General features: G+C 44.8%; 1 protein-coding gene across 1 annotated transcript; it reads right to left on the bottom strand.

The window, feature by feature from the left end:
- Positions 1-361: 361 nt before the first annotated feature.
- EEF1G (eukaryotic translation elongation factor 1 gamma) lies at positions 362-19,949 on the bottom strand. Its single transcript, XM_044270088.1, has 10 exons — positions 19,800-19,949; positions 16,858-17,016; positions 16,670-16,733; positions 15,619-15,761; positions 15,067-15,210; positions 14,833-14,962; positions 11,893-12,091; positions 6,392-6,564; positions 1,118-1,242; positions 362-656 (listed from the first exon to the last, which is right to left on the bottom strand). Exons 1-10 carry the CDS (start codon positions 19,809-19,811, stop codon positions 498-500), a joined length of 1,308 nt encoding a protein of 435 aa, XP_044126023.1. The 5' UTR covers positions 19,812-19,949; the 3' UTR covers positions 362-497.
- Between the last annotated feature and the right edge of the window lie 289 nt (positions 19,950-20,238).

Genomic DNA, 20,238 nt, shown 5'->3' with positions numbered 1-20,238 from the left:
TTTACCAGTCTCATCAGGACAGGGGGCGATCTCAGGGGTGCTAAACCCGAAAAATAAATGCACTGCGCACACCCATTTAAAAAATCCACCACAAAATAAAATAATATTTTTGTATATCTAGTACAAATTGTAATAATTCTTATTTTTGTGGTTATAAGAGACCAGTGTAAAATTCATTTGTGTGAAGATCCTTAACACAGATCTCCCCTGTATAGAGCTCCAGCCTGAGTACATGGACCACAAACTAAATTAAAAATACCTCACTGTCAACGTCATGTATAAAACCTGACACTCTAGGATGTAGAGTGCTGTGCAATATGTATAATAAGTAAACTGCGTGGAGCAGTGACACAAAACAGCCGATATTTGACTTTTTATTTTTTGTTTGCCGTCTTAAGTTAAAAGGTCTGAGTGTTACATTTGAAGAGAACAGTTATCAGCACAACCAAAACAGCTCTTCAAAGGATAGACAGCTCCTCTCCCCCTCCCCAGGGTCCTCACTTGAAGATTTTGCCCTGGTTGAAGGGTTTGCCCACATGCTTGAACTCTCCTTCCCAGCAGAAATACTCTTTCACAAGTGTTTTGCACTCCTCGCTATCAGAGTCCAGCTTCCTCCAGTTGTAGGATTCATAGTCTATTTGCCAATCCTCAGACAGCTGTAAAGAACAAGACTTAAGTGTTAAACAATCCACCAACAGTCCACTTGCCAAGCTTCAATTAGAGAATCTAGCAAGAGGGCAAACATTTTGGCAACTCATGACACTCTAAAAGATGGCACCTGCTCCAGACACCAGGGGCTAATGTCTGCGAACAGCGATAACACCGATCGGACATTTACCCCCTGAATGCCATAGTCAACTGTAACCATGGCATCTGAGATAGCTTTCCCAGGGAGCGCTGAACTCACAGGGCCTCAATGGCTTCCCCGCACTGAGATTTTAGGGAAGCCATTCCTTCTCTGCAATAGCCTCAGTCTCTCTGAAGAATACGAGATTATTACAGCAGTAGTTCTTATGGAGTTCCCTCCAACCCAGTTTCCCCATAATCAAAATGTAAACAAAAGTGCAGTTTGCACTTTTGTCATTCTGAACCCTTAAGAAAAAAAATCCACACTTACTGTGAATGCCAAATCCTGGCCTCTGAACACCCACACTCCAGAGATTGAGCTGGCATTGTTATTTCCAAAAAGAATAACGCTGGCAAAACCGGTTTTACGTAGCTTGTCCAAACGCTGGAACATACCTGCCAAGGAAGAATGGAACAAAACCATTAAAATTGTATTATTCTATAAATAGAGCCATTAAGAGTCTATTCACACGTCCGCAAAACATGGACACTGGCCATATCCATTCCGCAAACGCACATGGCTGGCACTTTAAATAGAAATGCCTTTTCTTGTCCGTGTCTGCGGACAAGACTGAGACATGTTCTATTTTTCTGCGGAATAGAAGTGCGGATGCGGACAGCATACTGCGTCCCCCATTGCAGAACGGATCCAGACGTGTGACTGGACCCTAAATCTTCAGTTTTGGACGAACTGAATGAGGTGCAGAGGAAAAATATCCAGAGCCGTCCACTTTCACCATTTGAAATCAGGCTAGATCGGCATTAAATCACTAGCTCCCTCCAGACTACACTGACCGCATGAGGAGCTCTGTACCCAGGACCTGAGGCTCACTTGTTTTATAGAAGGTTTTGTCCTACAGGATTAACAGCCAAGTTAAAACCCGACAATTAAACAGGTCATATGAACAGCTGCCAAATGCAACATATCCATACAGCAGGGAGCAGACAACCTCCTCCCACACAGCGTTACAGGACTACTTTCCCAAGCTGCACCCTCACAGGAATGTAGCACAAGGCATCTGCAGACTGTTCTTATGTTTTCCAACACTCCCCTTTAGAAACCCAGCAGCTTGTCCCTTCATTCAACCTTGGCCACAGCCCTGTCTTGAGGGCAGCCCAGAGGCCTGCTTACACTAAATTCTGCACCCATCAGGCAAGCTTAGGCTACTTTCACACTAGAGTTTTTTGCTCGATCCGACAGGGTTCAACAAAAGTGCTTCCATTACGGATAATACAACCATCATCTGCATCCGTTATGAACGGATCCGGTTGTATTATCTTTAACACAGCCAAGACTGATCAGTCATGAACTCCATTGAAAGTCAACGAGGGACGGATCCGTTTTCTATTGTGTCAGAAAACGGATCAGACCCCATTGACTTGCATTGTGGGTCATGACGGATCCGTTTTGCTCCGCATCCCAGGATGGAAAGCAAACTGCAGCATGCTGCCCTCCGGTATGAACAGAACGGAATGGATTTTGGAGCGCTCAGTTCAGTTACGTTTTGTCCCCATTGACAATGAATGGGGACAAAACAGAAGTGTTTTTTTTCCCCCGGTATTGAGCCCCTAAGATAGAAGCGCTAGAGTGAGTATAGCCTAAGTCTTATGCAGAGCTTGTCATCATACGATGGGCCATGTAGTCAGCAGGCTTTTGATCTAGAAACTGTGCCACAAGATGCTGATTTTTCTTTTTAGGAGCAGAACAGCCTGTAGTGGATAAATGGTTTCAATTCTATGACATTTTAAAACTAGAGAGAACAGTTATTTTGCAGCCCAAAATGTTCCCATTATTTTAAAAGCAAAGCAACACTTTATTCCTGTTAAAGGAACACAAAGGGAAGCCTACAGATGACGGCAGAACTTCTTAACTGGGCAAGAGCCCATCTACATAAACCAACATTTTTCAAAACCATATGGCCGCTCTCACTTTTGAGACAAAAGCAATAATAATCATGTACCTCTGAACAGGAGCTCCCCGTCCTTGGAGAAGCCAGTGTACAGGGCTTTAAACCCTTAAAGGGGCATCTGTTTTTTATTTATTATATTGATCATTTCACCGCAGAGGACATCAATATCAGATCTGTGGGGTTTCAACCCCATCTACGATCAACAGATTTCAAAAGCAGACAGTGGTGAAAGCTAAACACTGGATGAACCAAGAAGCAGGGGCTCCATCCAGCATGTAGCAGACGGCCAGGTACTGCATCCCAGCTCCTATTCAAGCACATTTGTAGTGTCAGGACCTAACAAACATCTGTACAGGGAAGGCCTGGAGGCCACAGCAACTCATCAGCATGCTGCAAGACCCATGGAGAGGGGAGCCCTGTCCTTCTGTGACCTCCCAAATGCCATGGATTTAAAGGGGTTGTCTCACATCTGTATTGTAATGCATTGCCCGTTAGTGTATTACTCTGTGTAATACACTAACAGGTTGCCTAGGAGACGAGCCTGAATCTCCTCTGCTCCCGTAGAAGCCAGGTCCCGATGCCGTGAAAGGCATTGGGCAGCCTCTGCACGGCATCAGGATGGGCTCCCTCACCCGACACAAACCCCATCTATGTCGTGCTCAGCACAGACCGCGGCATAGAAGGGGTTAATCCACCAGCATCGGCTTTTACTGCACCCCTGCAGTGATCGGGCAATGCATCCCTTGCCATACATGCACAGCGTTTTGCGTTAAGGGGTTAAAATGGGGAAAAAAAAAAAAAAAAAAAAACATTTATCCCATAGTGCGAACAGGAAGAATATTTCACTTGACCTCCCCAAAAAATACATACATATAGCTCGTAGCTCCATAGACATGATCAGGGTGGCTAAAAATCAATGATTTAAATTAAAAAAAAAGTAGAAAAAAAGATTTTTTTTATATAAAATGTTTTTGGAGGAAAATTACCATCCAAAAGGTTATTCCATCATGAAATAAAGGAGTTTTTTTTAGTTATGTAGAATAAAGCTGTATATGTTGAATTTTTTTGGTAAATAAATTCCATCAATCCATTCACAATGTCATGCTCTTCCAGAGGTTTTTGTAAGATTATTGGGCAGTTTCTCTGCCTAAAAGATACCACAGATGCTTGGTTTACTTTAGCAGTTCTCAAAACTGAATTTGACTCAGCAGAGATCACATGCCTCTTCTTCACAGCAAAAATGTTATAACATGAAGAGTTGAGAAAAAGACCTTAATCCTAACTTCTACAAACCTATGAATACAGAATCAACCTAATCAAACTAATATGAAAAGTGGTTATTCTAAAAATCTTCATCTACTTCCATATTATAAGTTATACCAGCAAGAATTAGTCTTTATGTAGAAAACGGATTTAAATTAAGCCTTACTGACTAGTGATTTAAATCAAATCCACCCTGGTGGTGATGCAAAGAATAATATCATACCTTAAGCCTCAGTCACATATCAGTGTTTTGGTCAGTGATTGCCATCAGTGATTGGGTCCAAACCAGGACTGGAGCCTCCACAGATATAAGGGAAAGATCTGCGCCTGTTCTGGTGTTTTGTCTCAACCACTGATGGAAATCACTGACCAAAATGAGGCCTTATTGACATGGCAGCGATTTCCATCAGCAATTACAGCCGCACCTGGTTTTGGCTCACAAACACAACAGGTGCAGATCTCTCCCTTGTACTTTATGTAGGATTCACTCCTGGTTTTGGCGCTCAATCACCTATGGAAATCACTGACGTGTGAATGAGATTAAAGTCACATCATTTTCACCAATATAACTAATATACTGGTCTCACAGAAGACTGCAGATTGTGTCTTTATTCCATGTCCAGGAAAAGCACTTTAAGGGTCCATTCACACATCCGTAGACTGGGTCTGCATCAGTTCCTCAATTCTGCGAAACGGGTGCGGACCCATTCAATCTCAACGGGGACGGAAAGGATGCAGACAGCACACATTGTGCTGTCCGCGTCGGCATATCCGGTCCGTGGCTACCGAAAAAAAAAAAAAAAAAAAAGAATATGTCCTATTGCGGACAAGAATAGGCATTTCTATAGGGGTGCCGGCCAGGTGTATTGCAGATCCGCAATACACTATGGACGTGTGAATGGACCCTTAGGGCTCATGCATACGATTGTATATTCTGTGTTCGTTCCGTTTCTTTGCGGCCCGTAAACGTAACCATTCATTTCAAAGAGTCCGCAAAAAATAATAATAATAATAATAATAACAACATTACGGACAAGAATAGTACTGTTCTATTAGGGGCCAGCTGCTCTGTTCCACATAATACGGAATGCACACAGACATCCATATTTTTTGCGGTTCCATTTTCTGCAGACCGCAAAATACATGCAGTCGCGTGCAAGAGGCCTTATTCTGTTAAAAACCGCTCCCAAAGATGGGCACTTAGGAGCCATTTTTCAGCAGAATACATTTTTCTTGACATGGAATGAAGATATAAAGTGCACACAGGTATTTTTGGAATGCGTTTGCAGGTTGTAGTAATCAGACTTCTCCCAGGCATAGACTGAGGGAATGGCGAATGGTTAATTGTGCTTTTTTGTTATCTTTGAGTTGAATATTAATCTGGGACATCGTATTCTTCTCTGAAGTCCCCTGAGGATGTGACCAAATTGCCCCTAAATTGTGACAAAGTATTTGGAACATAGCTGTATATATCTAGTATGTATCTGAGAGGCATATACCTACAATTTTTTTTTGGTCAAAAGGACAATATTTGACCTGGACTGACGGACATTCAGTATAGCACATCTCCTATGGTGGTATCTTTGTGTTAGGCCTCATGCACAAAGCCATTGCCGGGCTGTGCCTGTACTGTGGCCCACAGTTGAGGGTCTGTAGGAGGCTCCTGAAACGGGATCACCCCCATCAGGGCAGCCATTCCTTCTTTAGGCAGGGTCTGAGATTCCAGAGAGACAGTATTCTTCATTACATCATACATCAGGGATGTCCAACCTGCAGCTGTTGTAAAACTACTAACACCTGTAGCGTTGCAAAGTACCACAGGTTGAGCATCACTGTGATACATCTCTATTGGCCCTATCAAGTTATATTTTTTGTGTTTGTGGAATTTTTAGATTTTTATAACTAACCTAACGTACTTTTTAGTTGTGGGGGTTCTGCGATTATGGGCCTCTCTGGTGGCCAGGACCATAAGAGCCCGCATAGGCACATAAGAGCACAGAGCCATCTCATATCTGCTCTGCAGCTGTGGCCATGACCTCCTGGAAATAAGCAGTGTATAATGCGAAGCAAAAATACATTTAACCAGCATAGGAGGCAATATGGACAATCAAAATACATTAGTAAGTGCCTAGTATTAACTGTCTACATGACAAATGCCATTCGCTGAAGTGAGACAACCCCTTTAACGGATGCCCAACCTTTGCAGTTTTGTAGGTCTCTGAAACTACACGGTTTGTGCAAATGAAATTATGGGTATAGCATTAATTCACATGAGCACTCTGTTCAACTCTGGGAACAATTATCTGGCAGTCGTTACTTGCCTCTTATACCCGAGCATAACATTACAGCCCATGCAGCAACATGTCACGTACCTGTAATGAGGTTGCAGCTCATAAAGGTCTGAGTGAGTTCATTAGGGAAACGGTAATCGGAATACCAAATGGACCAGCCCTCTTTGTCAAAGTGCTCCCAGAAATAAGGCAGAGCCACTGAGAGAGTGTCTTCATTTGAATATTTTCTTTTGAATTCATCCATAATGAAGGAGCTGGAAGGCAAGACAAGGATTAATGGGAAATATACAAATTTGACTTCCTAAAAAAGGAGCATATACACTATCTGAGGAGCAGCAGATTGTTGGGATGGAAGCATTCCTACATTCTAAGAAATATTAAAGGGGTTGAACCCAAAATTTCACCCAGGCAGCCCCCCTGATGTTAGTATCGGAGCATCTCATGCTCCGAGGTGCTCCCTTGCCTTGCGCTAGATTGCACAGGGCACGGGCTATTTTGTTTGCAATAAAACACTGCCGTTTTACTGGCTAGGGAAGCGCTAAAGCCCACCCATCAGAGCGGGTGAGGTCACCAGGCTTCCTGGCAGCCCCATAGAGAGCCCGATTAGTCACAAACTCCTGAAAATGCTTTTGGACGTGATTTAGGGGGGTTGCCTAGGTAAAAATGGAGGTATGTCCGGGTTCAGCTCTGAACCCAGACAACCACTTTAGAAATTACAACTTGTCCTGCAAAAAATGGAAGAATAAAAAAAGCTATGACTTTGGGTATGGCTAATAGTAAACTGGGAATGTAAAATGACCTGCTTATGAAAGGGCACACATATTTTCACACTAGGGGAAAGTTATCAAAACTTGTGCAAAGGAAAACTGGCTTTGTTGCCCATAGAAAATCTTATTCCGCCTTTTATCCTTCAGCGCTCCTGTCAATCGGATTGGTTGCCATGGGAATTAGTATAACTGCACAATCCACGTGCAAACTCGTGGGAAGTGATGACTTGAACATAACCACATTCACAACCGTGTGTATATAGGGGCAATTATGGACGATTTAAAAATCATGCTAAAGGGAGCGCAGTCATGCACACACTTATTCCTACATTTGACCTGGCCAAAATACGAGTACCAGTACAGGCACTGGTTGCTTCAAGCATATAATTAGATTGCGATACTGATGGTTTTATAATTACTACATAAGGGCAGATCAAAACTGGTGTAAAGGAAAACTGGCTTAGTTGCCGATCGCAACCAGATCCCACTTTTCATTTTCAGAGCCGCTTGGAAAATGAAATGTGGAATCTGATTGGTTGCTATGGGCAACCAAGCCAGTTTTCCTTTACACCAGTTTTGATAAATCTACCTCAATCTTGCCGTGATTACCTAGTGTCCGGTCAGCCACTTCATGGGGCTGTGTTTATTGAATTACAAATGCACCTTTCTACGACACTGGATTCCATGTATTAGAAGGTACTAAAAAAAGAGGCGATTAATTTCATTAAAATTTATTTTGAAAAACACTTAGGTTTGGTAACCACTGGTACCAACACAGGTGTCTGGTCGGGTACAGAGGGCCAATTCTGTGAATTTGTTGATCATTTGAAAGAGTCCAATACAATGACTATGAAGTTCACCTATGTATTTGGGGGCTCTAAATTGGAATTCCTGGATGTTTCATTGTCAGTGGGGGATGGAGAGTTGGTTGCTGAGGGATTTCGCAAGCCCACAGCACCCAACTTACTATTACATCACTAGTTATCACCCATATAGTGTAAAGAAAACAGTTCCATATGTGCAGTTTATTAGGCTGAAGAGTATTAATACAACAGAACAGGCATGCTCAACCTGTGGCCCCCCAGCTGTTTTAAAACTACAACACCCAACATGCTCTGCTGCAGGCTGATAGCTGTAGACTGTCTGGGAATGCTGGGAGATGTAGTTTTGCAACAGCTGGAAGGCCGCAGGTTGAGCATGCCTACAACAGAATGCAAGCACTTGATTTAAAGTTTTTTTTTTTTTTTTTGTATTTTTTGAGTATTGGATTGTGGTGATTAATATCTCCTTGGTGGCCCTATTTCAACTTTTCACTGTGTATTCAATTACCCCTTAATTCCACAGTTTTGTTCCCTGTACTGCCTACTTTTATCTGTTGGAGGACGGAGGACACAGAATTAAAGCCAGGTCCTCCCCAGCAGCTGATAACAGTGCCTGGGCTGTGTGCACTTCTCCCTGTCCCTGCGCTTGGCAGACGCTCCCTCACTCAGCAGAGCTAGAGAAGGCAGAGCTGGAGCAGCGCAGACCAGGGAAGGGAGATCTGCCGTCTGCTCAGTGTATAAATGAAAGCAACATGTGGTAAGAGGACCCCTCTGTGTTGCATGCAGGAGATTAACCCTTTAGGAGGAAGGCTCTGGTTACTGACACTTTTAGGGGGGCTATTGTTACTCACTAGTGAGGGCAGGCGGGATTAGCCTCAGGGTGAGGGCAGTGGCGGCCATCTTAACTGAATAGTGAAATTGCAGTTTTATGCAGACTGGTTGCTAAGGGCTGGATTCCTATTAAATATGGGGTAAGTCAGTCTAATAGTAACCGATTCTAGAATATCATGTTATTACTAACTACATATATGAAAATTGAAATTAGGGTCTAAGTGTGACAGTTATCCTTTAAAAGAGGTCTCTGATCGCCGTGATACACAGTGGAGCTGCCCGCAGTAAAACCTTCTCCCTCCTCTCATGTAAGAGAGTCTCCGATGCAGCGATCGGGTCCCCCAGCGCTTCTGGCCCTGAGCTGGGTCTCATCCTGAGGGATGACACACTAAGGGATTTGATTGGGGATAAACCTTTGGTGACCTTTAGGAGGACCTGCATGCTGCGGGATAAAGTAGTTCAAAGGCTTAGGAGTTTAGTACCAATGGGCAACCGCAGATGCGGCAATTGCTCATATTGTATGCATAAGCAGACATTTTTGAAGGTGGGAGGTAGAGAATAAGCTTAGTAATCGATAACTTTTAAAAGTAAATATGTGGTATATATGATCAGATGTAGTTGCAGGAGATTTTATATAGGGAAGACAATTAGGAGTCTGCGATAGGTTTAGGGAACATTTTAATTCGATTAGCACAGGGAAGAGGTGCCCACGTTTAACCCCTTAGTGACCACCCATACGTGTTTTTACGGCGGTCACTATGGGGCCTTTGGCTGGAGCGCCACCTTTTTACGGCGGCACTTCAGCCCAAGTTAGCTATAAAAATCAAGCGCTGTAGCTCCATGCCCGCAGCTACCGGAGGTAGCCGAGGGCTTGGGGCAGTGATCAGAGACCGTGACAAAAGGTCTCTGATCGCCGTGATACACTATCACAGCGATCATAGAAAATGCCAGCAGTGGAGCTGCCCGCAGTAAACTTTCTCCCGCCTCTCATGTAAGAGAGTCTCCAGTGCAGCGACCAGGTCCGCCAGCGCTTCTGGCCCTAAGCTGGGTCCCACTCCTCACCCCCCACCCACCTTGCCCTCAAGAAAGATGGCGGCTGCGGCCCGGCACATGCGCAGACTGAAAGACGCCCGCCGCCCTCAGTAAGGTCTCTCTCCTCAGGAGAAGAGAGAAGCAGTTCAAATTATGCCCCCAGATGTGTTAAATTTTAATCAGTTTACATTTTTTGTAAGTGCAGCCAAAATAAAAGTAAAGATGTGGAAATATATTTCTGATAAAAAATATTGAATAGTATGTATGTGAAATATTGCAGTTGAAAATAGGAAAATGTGCCAATTTTTACACATTCATAAATTTTCACTTTAATAAAACATACGCATATTTTATCGGTAGAATTTTACCACCCAAGTACAATATGTGACGAGAAAATGTCAGAATTACTTTTATGTGTAAAGCCGTTACAAAGTTATTCTCTGCTAAAAGTGACATGCCAGATTTCCAAAATTTGGCTTGGTCATTAAGGCCCAAACAGGCTTGGTCACTAAGGGGTTAGGAGACCATGTTAGGTCTGTGCACTGAGGCAACCCAAAAGTTCTAAGTTTTGCTGGATTTGAGCTAATACTTTGGCAACCACAGGGGGGCAATAGGCATCGCACCTTGTTGAGAAGAGAAACCAAATGGATCATGCGTTCCGATGCTTTGGGTCCGTTAGAATTAAATGAAAAGAATGATCAGAGTGTATTTTTGTAAAAGGGTTGTTGTTTCAGGTCTCCATATTGTTTTTGTAATCTGCTCATGTTCCGAGTTCACGCAGACTCTTTAGGTGCATCAATGATGTACGAGCGTCCTGACGTCAGTGGTCTGAGGAAACACGATTCGGCCATCGCCGCAAACTCACTGCGATGAGGTACGCTTGTCTGCCCCTCCTGCTATGCATATATATGCAACCCACCTGGATCAATAAAAGTATTCCACATTATGTGGCGAGTGCCACCTTTCTTCTGTTTCTTTTTGTGGCTTATATAACTTGCTTCTATCTGGGGCTGAGCACCACCGAAGTGGATATATGGACCCAGGACTTCGGCTGATACACAAACATTACCATATTGAGGGGTCAGTAGTGCCATCCTATTTATTGTGACTTTCTTTGGACTGGATTCCATGTATGCCCAGTTTAATTATATGTATATACTAATCTAGTGGGGGCCATCGTCATCCGTCAATTTTTATTTCACCCTTTCTTTGCCTATGGTGTAAATTGAGTCTAAGTGCGCATCTATAGTACAAATGCAGTCTGCTAATCCACATTTTAGGAAACCAAATTCTTTATAATAATAAAAAATATATTTAAAAAAAAAAAAAAAAAAAAAAATCACAATACAACACAAGTTGTACAATGGGCATTTTGGGTATTTCAGGGAGCCAGAATCTCAACACTGGATCCATTCACTGTGGCTGGGAATGAGAATTCACCATCATAGAAACTACCAGCAGCGTCCATCAGAGCATTGTAGAAACATAACTGTACCTTTGCGTCATCTGAGTGTTTATTCCATGTGTAGGAAGAGAAGCTCCCAAGTGCGCATCTTGTTGGGCTTTCCTTTTGGAAGAGTCCAGGCCCACCACCCTTCCCTGCTGTCTGCTACCCCACCTAGTCTCCCTCCCCTGACATCACAGTGATGCCAGAGAAGAAGCCTTGGGAGGTTGAGGGAGCAGCAGGGTGGAAGAGCTGTGGCCTTGGCCACTTTGAAAAGGAAAGCCCAACAAGCTGGGCACTTGGAGTCGTTTTTGAATGGAAATAAAAGTGCTTTTACTGGACATGGAATAAAACACTTAGATGACAATAGGTATGGTTACATAATGCTTTTACAATGTTCTGATGGCCATTGCTGGTAGTTTTATTTGCAAAATTTATGTGACAGACTCCCTTAAACCTTTTATAGGGAACACAGCTACTTGGAAGATGCTAAAGCTCCTATGTTACATTTTTTACCATGATTAATACTGCAGGTATACACTTTGTAAAGATTTGTAGCAGAAATGACTTGCATCTGAAAGGAGTCACATGTATGGAATGGATTTTCAGTGGCAGAAGTGAACAGGGAAGCATAAAATACACGTGGCAGTATAGCACTAGGATAGAAGAGCATATTAAGACCCTTACCTCTTAGGAAGGTGAGCATAGGGGTCCTTGGATTTAGGCTCTGCTGCAAGAGCCTTTTCAGATTCATCAAGATCTTCCTCTGTGGCTGGTGCTGGGGCAGGTGTGGGCTTCTTCTCCTCCTTCTCTTTCTTCTGCTCTTTTGCAGGTTTCTCTTTCTTGGGGGTCTCTTTCTTAGGCTGCAATTCTGCAAACTTCTTAGCTGTTGAAAGAGAAAAACTGACTAAGTATCTTATGAAAAAAGTTTGCCGACACAGATTTGAAGGCACTACATGACTATGCACAATCTGCCATGAACTTGAGGCCTAAAAGCAGCTATGACACTTGCTCTGCAGCATTTGTACACAAATGTTCCGCAAACTCAGATAGTACATGTCAGTTATGAACGGTGGCCAGTGTGACGCCTACAGGGCATCATTTCATAAGCATCTCTTGTGACATTAACATGAAGGTCCACATGAGGAGAGGGTTTTTTGTTTTCTATACCAGAAACAGCACTAAAATGTGTATGTGCCAAGACTAGTATTGCAGCTCATCCTCTGTCAAGTGAATGGGGCTGTACTTCAGTACAGAGACAAGAAGCAGTGTTTCTAGGAGGGGAGATTTTTTCCTTCTCGTGGAAATCCCAAGTAAAATCTGCCATGGTCTTTCCCATTTGTTTTAGGCCTCATGCACACGACCGTTGTGTGCATCCGTGTCAGACTTTCAATGGGTCAGTTGAAAACTCGGAAAATGCACCGTTTGTCATCAATGTCCGTGATCAGTGTTTCCTGTCCGTCAAAAAAATATGACCTGTCCTATTTTTTTTGACGGACAACGGTTCACGGACCCATTCAAGTCAATGGGTCCGTGAAAAACACAGAGGCACACAAGATTGCCATCCGCGTACGTGATCCGTAGACTACTTTAGCACAGACGGATCAGCAGATCCGTCTGCATACAGCTTTTTCAGAGCTAAGTTTTCACATCGTGAAAACTCAGATCAGACAGTATATTCTAACAGAGGCGTTCCCATAGTGATGGGGACGCTTCAAGTTTGAATATACTAAGAACTGCGTACATGACTGCCCCCTGCTGCCTTGAGGGGTTAATTGTGCATATCATAGCCCCCTGTAAGAGATCAGGTGCTGCCAGGCAGCAGGGGGCAGACCCCCTCCCTCCCCAGTTTTTAATTCATTGGTGGCCAATGAAAACTGAAGAAGATTTGCCTGAATGCCGGATCCAGCATTCAAAATACCGGACTAAAATCCGGACCCATTCACTTCTATGGGGCTGTGCACATGAGCAGTGATTTTCACACATCACTTGTGCGTTGAGTGAAAATCGCAGCATGCTCCATGTTGTGCATTTTTCATGCAACGCAGGCCCCATAGAAGTTAATGGGGCTGCATGAAAATCGCAAGCAAGTGCGGATGCGGTGCGATTTTCACGCATGGTTGCTAGGATGAAAGTCTATTCACTGTATTATTTTCCCTTATAACATGGTTATAAGGGGAAATAATAGCATTCTTTAATACAGAATGCTTAGTAGAAGGTCAATATAATAAACATTGGTGGCGCAGTGCGGGTGCCGGCTATTTGATTCCCGCATCCTGTATTTGTATTACAGGTCCGTTTTCTTCATTGGTGGCGCAGTAGCCACAGCCCCTCCCCTCCTCTCGTCTCTTATTGGCGGAGGCAGCAGCACAGGGGGAGAGAGAGACTACTTGTCCACTGCGCTGCTGAAAAGAACATCGGCGGCGGGTCAGAAAACTATCATCTCCTGTAACCCGCCGCTGTATTCAACGGCAGGGCTGCGGGTCTAGTCGCAAATGGCGATAAGACTAAAAAGTCTTGTCGCCATTTGTAAATTCGAAGTCGCATTGGCGACCATTTTGGTCGCCATCTGGAGCCCTGGGGGGTCTGACAAAAGTACCTAAATAGACCATATTCAGAGAAATAATGCCGACAGCAGGCTAGCCCGGTAACCGCTGCAGCCACATGTCAGTGTTTGTATCAGAGACAAAACCAGGAGTGGATCCTGCATCAAGGTATGATGGAAATATCTGCACAGGTGCGTGAACGATACATATTCCAAATTCATGACAGATTTCCATATTATTTTCCCAGACAATTTAAAAATTATACTCAGAACAAAATGCTCTGCAAACTTGCTTGACTTAATCCAGCAGTTGCGCCAAAGTATTTAATGATTCGAGCACTGGAGTCCATTCATACTGAAAAAAGGCCAGGAATCCCTATATTCAAGATCTCTCAGATCCCACCCCACCACTGATTGATATTTCTATTGAAACCAGTGGTGGGGGAGGGAGAAGCTCATTAACGAGGACTCCGCAGTGCAGGCTTCCTACTGAGCAGACTCCAGCGAGTGGCTCGCATTGGAGCCGTTTAATACAAGTTTTAGCAAAACAATTGGGTTAATTCAAGAAAGTGATTTAAGGGAATCTATCACCAGCTTAGGCCTTCAGATAGGGCAGCATAGCACTGACAGATACCCTTAGGGCTGTTTCACACGAGCGGATGCCGTGCGTGGCATCCGCTCCGTGAAAGAGTGCCAAGCCCCGATGCAGACTGCAGAGGCACGGAGCATTAACATGACTGATAACGCTCCGTGCCTCTCTGTGATCTCTTTACTACGAAATCACAGCGAGATAAAGTTGTCACTGTGATTTCATAGTAAAGAGGTCACAGAGAGGCACGGAGCATTATCAGTCATGTTACTGCTCCGTGCCTCTGCAGTCAGCATCGGGTCTTGGCACTCTTTCACGGAGCGGATGCCACGCACGTCATCCGCTCGGGTGAAACAGCCCTTAGACTCCGAACTAGAAATACTTTATCCCATCTGTCCTCAAAAGGCAATCTTTACAATAAGTCACTTCAAAGTACCCTAAACCAATATTATTCCTGAAGTCCTATATTGGCCATTTCAAGACAAAAACTCACCATCAAACTGAGCCATCTTGTCACACAGCTTCACCTCTCCCAAGACCGCACGGAACTGGGGTTGATTCACACATGTCACAAACCACCTAGTGACATTACCAAAAGGCTGACGGAAGGATGGATCCAAGACCTGTGGGAAGCAATTTAAGATATCAGGCACAGATTCCTCGAGCCGCACGAGCTGAGGGACATTGGTGCCGTTTAAGGTCCGGAAATTTGACTTGTAAAACGTGCCTGTTTGTAAAGCCATAGCAGGGAGCATGTAACAGCAATGTCAGCCAGTGTGATCCTCTCACCAACCAAGAACGTCCGGGTCTTAAGATGAGCATCTAAGGTAGCAAGGATAAGTTTCACCTCCTCCTTAGCTTGCTCTGTGGCCTAACAAGAATGAAAACTGCAGTTATTAAATATAACTCTATACAGTCCATAAGATATTTAAATTGCAATTTTTAGAAGATTGATTAATGAAAGTTACCAAAACTAGTTTTCAATGCAAAAGAATACTGGTGCCAAACCCCCATCATCCTCACACTACACAACAGAAGCACACAGATATGGGAGGGGTGTCTACATGGACACTCCATTACAACGCATGTGTATCTTGCATAGACCAGAAAGGATATTGGCTGTGGAAGAGCTTTAAAAAGTACAGTCAGGAAAGCAGGGCACTGACAATGTGAGGACCTGGACGGTCACATTTAAAGTTCACCATCTGGCTACGTACACACAAGTTAACATAAAAAACATTTAAAACTAGTGATTGACAACTATGAAAGAGAAACATACCTGTTTGTTGAACTGCATGATGCCCAGAGTTGGGAAAACCCAAGCACTGGCCGGAGGGACAATGTGGTTGTCTGCAAAACTGACCCATTGAAGGACCTGGGCCTGGTCTAAGCGGGATGATCCACGGAGTTCCTCATTACCCACTGAGGACAGGAACAGATGGTGAGACAAGGCAGAGACACACTGTACAGCAATGTCAGATAAGAGGAGCCTGTTTAGGTAGACATTCCCATGCACCCAGCGTACGAGTGCCCTTTTAACACATGTTGGGCTGGCATGGATAAGAATACTTTTTATTCCACTTTATAGGAAAGCATAGCACAATACACTTTCCTACGCAGAGAGACCCAGTAAAAGGGATATCAAGCAGCATATACACTCCTCTGAAGGAAAAGCCGTGGACTTATGGACACGTCCATGATATGCAAATGATAAAGTATAATAAATCATTCAAAACATCTCAACTGATTGAGTACCGAGTATGATCGTATCATACAGAAATACCTGCACTTCTTGGTTTGCTATCAATAAGGTTATTAATGGTTGTTTGAAGAATGGTCTGACACACTTAAAGCACTTAGGCATGCAAATCATCAAGATCGGCTGCCGCCAGCTCCCTTTGCAATTGCCAACCCATAAAGTCCCAAAGGTGTTCAATGGGAGACAAGTCCAGGAACGCTACAGGCCGTGGTAGCACAACTAGGCAACATAGGCTGCTCACAGTACCACACGCAGCCTGGGACAAAATCTACAGAAAATGGCAGTACCACTGGTTTCACATGTCACAGATTGGAGCTATGTGCTTGGAAATCTGATCTGCAGATCTGAATGAGATCTGCTACTTCCTCAGTTTGCATAGCCTTACAGTTTGTCCTTCTTGGTGTTGCCATTTAAATGTTGTGTATATTTTGTATATTTCATTTTGGCTTTATATATCTGCATTATACACTGAGGAGTACGCTCACAATGCCGAAGCGTGATGTGAATAGAGTTACAATAAATAAAAACCTGCACAGTATCACTCATCCACATAAGCAGACAGAGGTCTTACCATAGTGAGCGATGGCACTGCTCTCAAACAGACAGAAGCCGTCATTCCCCTCAAATGCTGGAACCTAAAAACAGAGTTTAAGCTTAAGTCTCCAGTGGCAGCCTTGTAGAGAAGCAATAGCACAGGCACTAGCCCTCATCTACCCAGACATCTATGGCACATACATGGCCAACTTCAGAAATCCTCACCTTCCCCAGAGGAAACTTCTTCAGGAATTCGGGTGTTTTGTTAGTTACACCAAACTGGAATTCTGGGGCAGAGGAAGCAACAGTGATGGGAAACCCTGAATACTGGGCAGCGATGAGGGGCTTGTATGCCCTCCAGTTATCAGGGTATGTATACAGAGTCTGCAAGAGGAGAACAAAGTTAAAAAGTTAGCAGAAGAATGTGCAAGCGTCTACACGCCGAGCGCAGCAGGTGCAGTCTCACACCACCACCAAATCTCAATCCCAGTGATCTGCGCTTATAAGATGGCCATTTGGAGCAAACCTTGCTGTGGAGTAAAATCCACTTTATTTTCGCTTCATTACCCGATTTATTTTTGGTCCGGAGTTGTATGAGAGCTTTCTTTATGAAGAACAAACTGTAGTTTATATTAGTACAATTTGTGGGGTACATACAACTTTTTGACCACCGGGGGGAGGGGGGTTGGACTGAAAATGGCAAACCATGTTATCATTGTTTTATTCCGTTATGGTGTACACTGTCCAGAAACATTTTTTAATACTTTAGTAGTTCAAACATTTTGGGAGACTGCGAGACCTGACGAGCCGGGGAACCGTCAGCAGCGCTCAGGCTGTCATAGTAACCGAACGGGGGGCCCGCAGTTTAACTGCGGGGGCTCTAACCTCAAATGGTGCAAGCAGCATCTGAGGGGCTCATTGACTGATTGACATTCCCCATCATTGTGGCTGGGTGCCTGCCGTATTATACAGTCAGCATTCGCCGCTTATGCGGATAAATATCGTACCTGCGCATAATACCGTACATGTATGGCATTATGCATTACAAGGGTTAATGGGAGGCACATGTGTTACTAAAATTTAAACCTCCATGTGCCTCATTAATAGGGACACCATCATAGAACGCCATGTTGCTCATTATATGAGGACACTTGCTATTAATAAGAGGCACATGGAGGTACTAATGTAATGAAACCATGTGCCTCATATTAATACAGGCACAACATAAAGCACATACCTATAAAATGTGCAGGAAACCTCCTGCAGCAAGATCTTCCTGGATGCTGAAAAGTTAAAGAACCAGGACAATGATGAGGTCATTGCCATGTGATCAGTAACCATTGGATGCGATTGGTCACATGATGACAGAAAAGGTCCTTTACCTTATCAGCATCCAGGAATATCTTGCTGCAAGTAAAAGGACCTTTGATTATGTAATTGCATGCGATCGGTAACAATTGGAAGTTATTGGTCACATGGTGATGACATCAACAGTTCTTTAAAGAGGACCTTTCATCTGTTTTACTTATAGGAGCTAAATACCTGTACTTGCTGATGCTGCCACCTGATTTTTTATTTTTTTAAAACATTGCTCCTATGCCCCACTGCGCCCCCCTGAAGTTTTCGTGCTCAGTATGCTAATACTGAGCGTCAGCACAGGGAGGAGTGTTTTACAAGGGACATCTCCTTCTCCCTGGCTGTGCCGCGATCCAATCACAGCGGAGAGCGTCACAACCAGGGAGGTGTTTCTCCCCCCCCCCCCACACACACAAGTAAAAGGTATTTAGCTTCTATAAGTAAAACAGATGAAAGGTCCTCTAACTTTTAGGCTGGTTTCAGACTAGTGTGTCACACTCCGGATTCACAGCACAGCTCCTGTCCTGACCCCCCTATCACTGCCAGGGTCACATAGCATTATATTGATTTCTGATGCTATGTAACCCTTAGAAGTCTGGAATGTATTATATAACAGTGACAGCATTAGGTCACTGTTATCCAATACATTCCAGAACTGTAAGGGTTACATAGCATCAGAAATCAATATAATGCTATGTGACCCCGGCAGTGATGGGGGGTCAGGACAGGAGCTGTGCTGCGAATCCGGAGTGTGACACTTGCTTGTCTGAAACCAGGCTCAAGCTTCCAGCACCACAAGGGTGCTGGGACTTTATCTCTCCCCTGCCCTCCCCATCCCTTGGGCTTTTTTAATGGTGACAGTGGCCGGCCGTGTCGCAGCGAGGAACACCCTCCCTCCTTCTCCACTGTGCAGAGGACTAAAGATATATAACCAAGCCCTGTACTCCGTGACGTAGACGTGTTGGTGGTCACACATGTGCACTACAAATGTATTTGCACAAGGAACACTGGGAGACCCGGTATAGTTACTGGTGAGGTACCAGCAATCCAACATTTGTCCTGTGGATGGATAAGGGTCGCTCATGGACCAACCCCTTTAATAGAGGATTAGGGAAGCTTCCCCAATTGTAACCCTATAAAGCCGCAGGAGCTGTCATGAGCTTTGGGTGAGGTCATCTTCTGGAGTCATTGTCACAAGGACCCATTAGAGGCACACCTAATAGGGGTGACTAGTACCTACTCAGCCAAGGAGCGGCCCAATAACACACTACGTCCAGGACAGCACTGGGGGCAGACTGGCACATAGGGGGACATTTATCAAAACCAGCATGAGAAACTGGATTCTTCCAGGCTCCTAACAACCAATCAGATTCCACCTCATTTTTTAGAGCTCCTTTGGAAAATGAAAGGTGGAATCCGATTGGTTGCTGTGGGCACCTAAGCCGGTTCTGCTTTACAGCAGTGTGGTACATCTATAACCCCGGCAGAGCCCCTCCCCCTAGTGACAGGGCTGCCATGTAACCGCCGGCTGTAATACGGCCCTGGAACGGCCATATACCCGGTCACCCAGTACTAAACACGACGGCCCGGCCAGGTCACCCACACATGGACAGCCGCACAGTTCCAGGTGGAAGCGGCAGGGGGCTGTCACCTCACGGGCGCCACTACCCGCAAGAAGTCGCCAGCGCGGACAATACGCACAGCCCGAGGCCAAGCACACCCTGCCCTGCACAACGGACCGTCTCCCGGGCCTCGGGCCGGCTGTACTGCAAGGATGAGAGCAGATTCCCCCAGACCCATTGTATGCTCACCCCACCGGCCATCTTCACGCGAGGAGAAAGGGAGGAGCCGTACAGCAAACGCGCAACGTCACCAGTCAGCGACCGCAAAGGAGAGGCCTTGCCGGGTGTCGTGATATAGAGCCGCGCTCGCGCCGCCTAGTGGTAGCACGGCGGAGGGATCGTACAGACGCAGACCGCTGTTCTGCCAGATTCCTATACCTTGGCGGAATGCTATACCCGGAAGTGATGCGGCCGCACCGGAATCAGCTGGAGGGAGGGGGGTGTGGATCTGCGCAAGCGCCCAGCTATGTGGTGTCCCCAATATCCCGCACTCAGCTCAGCTATGTGGTGTCCCCAATATCCCGCACTCAGCTCTGCTATGTGGTGTCTCCAATATCCCGCACTCGGCATTGCTATGTGGTGTCCCCAATATCCCGCACTCGGCTCTGCTATGTGGTGTCCCCAATAT

The sequence above is a fragment of the Bufo gargarizans genome, chromosome 10 (assembly GCF_014858855.1).
Source record: "Bufo gargarizans isolate SCDJY-AF-19 chromosome 10, ASM1485885v1, whole genome shotgun sequence".
Lineage (NCBI taxonomy): Eukaryota > Metazoa > Chordata > Amphibia > Anura > Bufonidae > Bufo > Bufo gargarizans.
The sequence above is the reverse complement of the archived record's forward strand: the minus strand, read 5'-3'. Positions and strand labels throughout refer to the sequence as shown.